Source organism: Mugil cephalus, chromosome 16 (assembly GCF_022458985.1).
Source record: "Mugil cephalus isolate CIBA_MC_2020 chromosome 16, CIBA_Mcephalus_1.1, whole genome shotgun sequence".
Taxonomy (NCBI): Eukaryota; Metazoa; Chordata; class Actinopteri; order Mugiliformes; family Mugilidae; genus Mugil; species Mugil cephalus.
The window spans coordinates 17,051,330-17,060,594 of NC_061785.1; the positions used below are offsets into that span (position 1 = coordinate 17,051,330).

Consider the following 9,265-nt stretch of genomic DNA (forward strand, 5'->3'; position numbering starts at 1 on the left):
GACGGCTAAAAGTTTCACAATCCAAAGGACTCTGTTCAACCAGTTCTGTTAACAAGCATGCAAATTTCATGCCGACAACAGCACCGACCAAATGGCGCCACATACAAAACGGATCAGACGAATCTGCGATAAAATGGCACAGCCGGTGTTGCCTGAGGGCTGCAGACCTCCAATATGGCCGCTGAAGAATGTGATGTGTCACCTGAAAGCCCTCCGAGGTGAAATGCCTATTCAACACTTGGCTCTGACACAGCAGAGTGATGTCGGCCTTCAATCGAATATCAAGGTTGCGCTGAAATGAAAGCAATTTGATCTCGCCAGAGAGGAGAATGAGGAAACGAGATTGATGTTGTGAGGAGAATGAGCAGGTGATGGGATGCGGAAAAGGAAGTCAGTCGAGGTAAAGAGCTGCATAGTTGGTGTTTTATACTGAAATGGCACTGAAGCTTCAACGTGACATGAAAGAGATATCTTTTCGTCTTAAACAGGGAGACACTGAGCACCCGGCGTGGTAGAGCGGGACAGACACCGCTTTAACCCAAAAGAGGAACAACATGAGGAACATTTAGCAAAACTCACCACACACAAAGAGCATTTTTGTGGAAACCAGAAAAACTTACTTCATAGGTTTGAACAATGCCTGGCCGTAGTTCTGGAAGGTCATGATGAGCTTTAGCTGCGTGCCTCCGGACTTCATCGCTGTTGGGTGACAAACAAACAACTATTAATTTTACTTTAATGACATCAGCTACCTAACTGTAATGAGACTTTCACGCTAACAAAAATGAAGTTTAGTTTTAATGAAGCGCAAATTTGATGCTAATTGACTTGATATTAGCAACCGGTGTTAGCTAGGTAACCTAGCTTAGTGTGAAAATTCAAACTAGCCCTCCTATAGCATTTAGGCTAATTAAGTAAGCTGACAAAAAATGTTAACCCAACTGTATTATCTGCATTTGACTACTCTAGTTGTTAGCTGTTTAATCTCCACACCTCCAAGCGTTGTTTCAAACATGTACACTTTGTTCTTAAAACAAAAGTCATGGTGTCTTCGGGTGGACCGACGGGATCTTATTTTGCAAAGTACATCTTGTTGAGAGAGAAATAATGTTTTAAACCCATTGAATTATGGCATGGATTCAGAATCACCTCGCTCTTCCAGAATGAAGAAAACTGTATTTAAAGAACCTTTCATTTAAAGACAGAACGTTATGATAACGCAATTTCTCACTTTAGGTGTTGAGTATTTATACGTCAGCATTTTTACAACATACTGCAGCTTTGTGATTCAAATGAAACAGAAGAGAATCCCTTAATCTGTTATATTAGTATGCAAACATTTTCACTAGAATACCTAACACACTTGCAAGGGAGTTAAGATGAACCCTAAACCTTTAGATTTTTTTGTTTCGTTGCTTTTAAATTCAACAAAAAGGTCCAAGCATCTCCTTCCAGCTCCGTAATAACACTTGTTTTTTGCCTCTGTTCAATAAAACGAGAAGTAAGAAAATCCACATTGATCTAATATTTGTTCAGCATGGTACGCCTTGTAATAAATTATTCTCCTTTTAACAGGCGTTACATGTCATTTTAACTCGTAATACTTTCTAATGCACTTTTTCACAAAACGGAAATCCACCTGCCATGAGTATAGTATAGTATAGTATAGTATAGTAATTAAACAGGTAACATTAGGCATAACATTATGACCACTGACAATTTTGACCATTTTAGACCTGGTATTCAAAAGGATGTTAGACATGAACCACCCACCTAAACCAGACCAGACTCCCCCCAACAGATAACAATGACACTCTCCCAATATTAAGTCATAACTTTATGCCTGATCAGTGTATATAAATACAATTATAATCACTGACTTGATTTAGATTTTCAGAAACATTTCACGGCGCAGTGGGATCCTGAAACATGAATTTGCGGAGACGGTGAAGTTCACTGTTGCCTATGCAGCCTTTACGTATACGCGCAGGGATGTGTCCTTGTGTGTCGCTGTGTGTGCGCTTGTGTGCTCTAGCTCTGAAAAGACTGAGAGCTGATGTCACAGTGTTTGTTTGATGGGAAGGAACAGTGAGGGGGTGAAGGACAGCCAGTGCTCGCCCAACGCTCTGTGTTCCTCTGCTGTTTACTCTCCGCCTGTATTCTCCGGAGGGTCTGTCTCTGTCTCTGTCTCTGCGCCTTTGTGTTTTTATTCTCCCTCCTATCCTCCGTGTTTTCTCCATTTTTGAACATTATAATGCAGTCTAAAGGCGCTCGTGGGACTGGGCTCTGTGCTACGGGCAGGGCTGAAACACCCAGAATTACACAAAAAAAATAAATAAATAAATAAATAAAAAAACAGGCACGGCAGCCACTGTGCATGCCGTCTCTACCCTGATCGATCGGGAGCCGTGTTTTGGTGGCCACGGGACAACCTTCTCAATCAATGCTTTCATTTATTTTTTACATATGGGAATCGTGAGGACAAGCAAACACTTCACCGAGGAAAAAATTAGAAGTGAACCGATCAATGTTCGCCTGACCTCACCTGCTGCCGCGCGAACCCCAACTGTAATTGCGAGGAACTCATGCATGCGGAGCCACAACGAAAATAATGTTCCGTTTCGGCCTCCGCATGCAGTAAACAAACTGCATTCAATGAGGCCTCGTGTGGCAACAATATTTAGCTCTGTCTCCGTTTGGGCTGCGCACTGGAACGGTCGGACGTACAGCCTTTATCTGTCTCGCTCTCGCACGCGATATCTTCATCGGCGGGGGTTGCTCGGAAGGTTTTACAGTGTAAAATACATCCAAGAACTCCTATCCTTAACTTTAAATAATAGACAACTGCAGTTCTTCGACTTCTATTGGTATTCTGCCCTGCAGGCCTGTAAGACTCTATAATTACTGAGCCACCATGTATTTAGCTGGCAAGATATGCTGAGAACTGCTTCCTCTATCCACCCAGGCTGACAGACAGAAAGCGAGAGGCAAGAAGATTTTGAGCAAAATTAGAGATCATGTTGACCAGAAAGACGGAGAAGAATGAATGTTTTCTTCCACTAGTTACCACGCAGGGCTGCTAGCTTTATAAACAGCTAATCCTACGCCCTGATGCGCATTTAATCTTCGCTATAGGCCAGTTCCATTTTTGTCACTGGCAGATAAACCTGACATCTGAAATCCATTTTACCGCAAGATGGACGACCTTGAGTCGACAAGCTCTCCTGGAATGTAGGAGCTGAAGCGAGCCAAAAAGAAAGCCAACCCCCCCTCCCCCTCCCCACTCCGCCCGCCCCAATAATATAACATATATAACTGCCCCAGCATGGATTATCACCTCCATCAGGTATCTACTTCACTGTTTCTCAGGCTTTTTTTTTACACTTTTCTATACAGTTCCGCCGGATTCACAGCGCGCCTGTCAATCAAATGAAGAAGAGCCACGGTGCCTGATTCCATTCGAACCGCGGCGTAGCCGTGTGATTTGCATGGAAACCAGGTGTTCTCTCGGACTTGATGTATTCCGCTGCGGCGCTCCGTGGAAATACATGAGAGAAGATTGTGGCGTTTTATTATTCCTTGAGCCTCGTGAGGCAGGGTGATCACATTCAGCGCTGTCCTATGATAGCCGGGAGCGCACTTCCATCTTCGTGCATAGTTGTGTGTGTGTGTGTGTGTGTGTGTGTATGCGTGTGTGTGCTAGAGAGGAGCACACTTGTCAGTCGGTTAGCAGCTCCTCCTCTGACTCCTTTAAACCAGTTGATCCCATTAAATAATGTTGAAAGGAGACACTGCGCACAGACACTACTACGATTTATGATTATTTAGGCGAGTTTACAATGAGCAGAGCATCACTTCAAAAGGAGTGATTAAAAAATTACGACCGCTAAATGTAAGTACAGCTAGGACCAGGACAAAATTGTTATTCAGTTACACAGTCATACATCTGAGATAGAAACATCATGAAGCCTTGTACTTAATTTTTGATCCGTGAGATTATAGTTATGGGTTTGTTTACTAAACTGATATAACGTAAGACTAGAGGGACGACTTCATTCTTCTTTAAATGCTTGTTTTCAGCCATAAACCACAAATTATATCCCAGCAGGGCCAGTGAGGCCATTATCAGTATGTTACAACCTTAAAAAACTAAAAGGTGTATTACTGTCATGAAGCGGTTGTTTGGTTTGACAAAGCTTTGTGTTTATATATGAAATTAATTTATTAAAAACAAATCAACGCGTGCACCATACAGTTCACCCTATTCCATCCTTTCCCAAACAGAAATAAAGTGTTTTGTTTGTCCATTAAAACTGTATAGTTGAAGTTGTGAACATTGTTTCTCTGACCTCTTAACCTGAACTTTGACCTCTCTCTGCGTGGCACACAAGGGACAGATTGACCGAGCGGCCGAATGGTTAAATCTATGAGCACAGTCGATGTCTGTTCCTATGAGGAGACGCCGGCCGGTCAAAGCGTCCTTAATCAAGACACTGGACCCACTAGAAGACTGTTTAATTAGGCACCAAAATACTCAAGAAAGGTGACATTCAGCTTGTGTAAAATATTACTGTGCACTCAAATCTGATTGTCCGCGTACGCCTGGATGACTTGGATTAGCCTGAAAGAAGTGCTGATGGTTTTCTGCAATCGCAGCTCAGAGAAAACTGCAAATTCTGACCCTCCGTCTGTGCACTGAAGCCCTCCTGCTGATTGCTGCTGCCTTGAAGTCCCCCCCCCCACACACACACACACACACTCCCTGTGTCGATTTTTATGACTCACCAACGCTGGTGATCCTCTGGGTAACCAGGTCCTTCAAGAGAGCATCGATGACAGGGTTGTGTCTGGAGTACAGCTCGTATCGATTAATCCCAATGTGGAAGCGCAGCCAGTTGGGGTATGAGTCGGCCGTCAGCCCCCCTGTGGGGCCGAACTCGTCTACGTTGCCTTCCCCTGCCCTGGAGGGGAAAAGAGAGAGGCACAGAGGGGATTTTCAGATTTTTGTGTAAAGAGTGACAGGTGTTGTGCAAGAGCCAGCGAGCGTCAGCTTCAGAATAAGATTAACGTGATTGCACAAGACTGTGAGTCCTCTGCTGTGATGTTTGCAAGCTGGTTCTAAAATGCTTCTTTAGTGCTTGTGTCCTATCAGGGGTGATTGTGACATGCTTTCTTTCGAAGGCGACTCGGGGAGCAAAACACTTTACCATGACTGATCCTCTGCCGCCTTGGGGTCAAATCTGATGTCCGTGTTGACGTTGAACAAAGTGTCCTCATCCGTCAGGGGTGGCAGGGGTCTTTTATATAAGGGGTGGTCGTAGAGAGCAGACAACCTTGAACCCTTGACGGGCATGTTCTTGGTCACCGTGGGGTCCTGCATGAACTGCCTCTTCCTGTCACCGCGCAGCCCCTGATGCTCCTGGAGCCTCTTGAAAGCCTGCGTTTTGTCGCCCGTCACCGGGATCCTTTCCAGGGAGTGGGAGGAAACGTTCGAGCTGGGCTCGTTGCTGAAGTCCTGAAGGATCCGCAGAGTGTGCTTGTTAGGCCAGCCCTGCTTCCCCCAGCTCTGGGGCTCCTCGCTCGGCGTGTGCGAGCAGGAGCAGCCGCTGTTGCCGTGCCGCTCCAGCTTCGGTAACAAGTCTATCATTATGTGCATGGAGCACGCGATGAGGAACACCATGAGGATCAAAAACCGGAATTTGCGAAGGAGTATCATCTTCATGGTCTCCCTTTTGAGCAGATGTGAGTATTTACTGCAAATGATCAGCACGCAGATGAACAGGCTGACTACATCGCTGATGATGTTTATCAGACTGGACGCCAATCTAATGAAATACACATTAAACACGTACGACCCATCTTCACTTGCCGTCTTGAGTAAAGGATTCAGCGTTCAACCTTTGTATTTTCAACATCAGAGTCCTGCTGGAGTCGCGGGTGTTGCTGGGCGAGGTTTCAGAAGCGCAAAATCATCCGCAGGAGTCCAGGTAAAACAGGTCGAGTCGGCTCAGACCAGCGGTCGATCTGCCCAAGCCTCATCCTCTTCGCGCTGGACGTCTACCCCCTTTCCCGAACTGACACCGACTGGCAGAAAAGTGGGGGAGGACACTAAGGCAGCTGTGATACGCGGCGAAAATGATCCGTCAAACGAGCGTGCCCAAGAGATCCAACTGCGCGCATCGGTCTCGCCGTCCAGCCCCGTTCCAGTGTAGGGGAAGAGAAGCTGGGACGCCGAGAGAGAGAAAGAGAGAGCGAGGACGAGAGAGAGAGAAAATCTGGAAATACGAGAAGTGCAGCTCTTCACATTCAAGTGTTTCTCGGGAAAGTCCCCGGAAAGCAGTGCGTGCTCTCATTCACCCCGGCGACCCAGGATGCGTAATTCGGCCACATCGAGTCCCGATTATTACATACAGGCGAGCCGGCGGAGAAATGTGCACAGGTTGCAAAGAGGCAGAAATCCCCCTGGCGGGCCGGGCAACCTCCGGGAGTGCGGCGGGATAGGAGAACGCACCTCTTGTAGCATGTGTGAATCTGGGTGGGTGTGTTAAATATGATGATGAAGCCAAGACTAGATCCTGCCTTTGCGCGGCGTCATCGCGCGCAGATTGGCTGAGGAGCGCGAGAGAGGAAGAGAGCGAGAGAGTGGGAGAGGGGGGGCACTGCGACCATGTGAAGCATATAACTGCTCGTCTGTATTCCTCTTGGAATAAACCCCCTCCTTGCACATCCCGCCCGCGCAAGAAGAGGGCGTCTTTCTACAAACCAGTGTTCGGCCTGGTTCACACACGCAGCCGGCAGCAACCGGGAGCGGGATGGGTTTTTTTTTCTTTTTCTTTTCTGAAATCCATCTGCTGGAATCCCTCTGAAATGTCTCCTCCGAGACGGCAGTCAGTCTATCGATGATACATTAGACAGGCCTATTAGAGCGCTCATCAGTCTGAGGATCCAGTTCCATCCTGCACTCCTGCCACTCAGCAGCAATCGCATCTTCAATAATGTCTAAAGGCTCCAAAAGCAGGGGTGACTCGCGCAGCACTGAGACATAAAATGACTCCACGACTCCACTTTTTTACTTTTTTCTTTGACCCCAGACTTAGTATTTGCACTTACTCCACATTGCATGAGAGCCAAATACAGAGCTGGAGCTCCAGTCAGGGGACTAATGCTTCTTTTTTATGGCTAATTGGCAGAGCATTAGGGCTGCATCCCTGCGCTACCTATGGTGGCTGTAAATACACAGCAAAGAAAAGGCAAACAACTTGAATTTCATATATGTGTGTGAGGTACTGATCGTGCTGTCTGCGGTTGCCTCCCTAGATTAGTTTATAATTAAAAAGAGTCCAGATCGGGAGAGAGGGGGAGATAGCAGTTGCACTAACAGAGAATCGACTCATAAGAGAGAAAAGTGGCGTAAGCTGGTCTCTATGGAGGGATTTACCCAGTGGAAAAAAACATTAGTTGTGAATGTTAATGAAGCTGCTTCAGAAGCTAAATTAAAATAGCAGCGTGGAGATCTTTGCTAATCCGATACTGTGTGTGTGTGTGTGTGTGTCTGAGCAGATGAGGAGGAGATGAAAAGCAGGAAGGAAGCGTCAGGTGTCAAGTCACAGACAACAGATTTATAGAGCGCTCCCCTCCCCTGCGTGTCAGGCATGAGGGCGAGATCGCTGCGTTTTGGGGAGCATTCCCTTTAAATGAGCGCGTAATGAAGGGTTTACACAGTGGCCGCTGACATTTCAGGGCCCTTTATCAGTGGCTGGTTCACAACAAAGCAAAAGGTCCATCGGATCACCTCCTCTGGTGTTTGATGCCAGCGATAGCGCGAGCCCGGGAGACAAAGCCACACTTGTTGTCTGACCAGATTTCGTGCCAGCCACCGTAGCCCGTGGCCCACTAGCCTGAGGCAGAAACAAGCAGGGATGAATGTGTATTGGTGTCAGTCAGACATGGATCACAGCAGTCGATGGGTCAGTGCTTCTTCTCAGGGCCCCGTCTTTTGCAACTGTTTCTGAGCCTTTCCGAGGAATGAGGAGGGCCCCCTTGACGCGTCAACACATTTTGTTATTATTATTTTTTTTAACTTATTTCATGTGCTGTCAAAAGACATTAGTGCTCCACTTGCGGTAATAAGAGCGGACTGTTGCGCGATGACAATTTGCAACACCAAATTAACGATCTCACTCCATTGCCGGGCAGGAACGCGAGCCATCATGACAAAGCACAGTTCAAGGAAACGGCGCATCCACGGACAAAAGGATCCTCTGTCCCGCTTCAGCCTCTGTCACTCAGGTACTCTACGAGCACGGGGGATCTTCTTTCAGTCACAACCCGTGACGTAACGGACTGATTGAGAAACACCATCCTCCCTCAATACCCCGTGTTGAAAAAGGTATCATAAGTCCCTAGACCTTGCACATCGGAGGAGGAGGAGGAGGAGGGCAGGGCTTACTAACAGATAGCTGACTACAGCGCGAGTCGTAAATACAAAAGATTTATGTCCTCTACATTTCACAGTGTCTCTCAGTGAGATAGGACAGGGGGGATAGAGAGATAGCACAACCCCTGCTCCTATCTGCACAGTGAAGGGTGAGGTTTGTACAAAGTCTGCCAAAGAGATTCAGGTGAGAGGTGACTCAAGTGTAAATCCTATTTTTTATTTCGTTTTCGTTTTATTTTATTTTCATGAAATTAAGCCCATTAACAAAGTCGGTGATGCTGTGGAGGACTAGTGGAAATGAAAACTCTGGGTTGGTTTATTCCATTTGATGGATTCTTTTTTTTTTTTTTTTACTTGTAAACACTGTTGGAGTATTTTAATAATGTCTTTCCCTGTCTAGTCTAGTGCCGTTTACTCATTTAGATAGCCTTGGTTTGAGCAGCAGAGTTTCGGCGTTATCAGCTGTAAACATTTCAGCTTTCTCCTGAATGTAATGTAAGAGGGCTATTGGCTCCAGAAAAAGAGACATTCGGGAAACGGCGACAGCGAAGCGTCTCCCCAGAAATGAAGTTACAGGCCTAGTGTGTCTCGCTGCACCCTCGAACCCTGTCAGACAGAAGCGAGCATCTATCACTGCTGGCCAGGACAGCGACACTTCCGTTTCCGCCCTCTCCCCATCCATCTGTTTCAGTCCTATGTGCGCCGCTTCAAATACGTACGACTGAGACGCATTTCAACTTGGCTAGCTTGTGGACACGCTGCTGGCATTACAGCTCGGCCGAGGAGGGCATGTTTGGATAGAAGATGAATAGATGATCCTCTCTTCTT

General features: G+C 46.6%; 1 protein-coding gene across 1 annotated transcript in view; it reads right to left on the minus strand.

The window, feature by feature from the left end:
* fam20cb (FAM20C golgi associated secretory pathway kinase b) overlaps positions 1-6,797 on the minus strand; it is a 50,965-nt gene extending 44,168 nt beyond the window's left edge. Inside the window, exons 1-3 of the mRNA XM_047609131.1 lie at positions 5,208-6,797; positions 4,786-4,961; positions 621-699 (exon numbers count right to left, since the gene is read on the minus strand). Of these exons, the coding sequence (XP_047465087.1) occupies positions 621-699; positions 4,786-4,961; positions 5,208-5,722 (770 nt within the window). The 5' untranslated portion in view covers positions 5,723-6,797. The remainder of the gene's footprint in view (positions 1-620; positions 700-4,785; positions 4,962-5,207) is intronic.
* Positions 6,798-9,265: the final 2,468 nt, after the last annotated feature.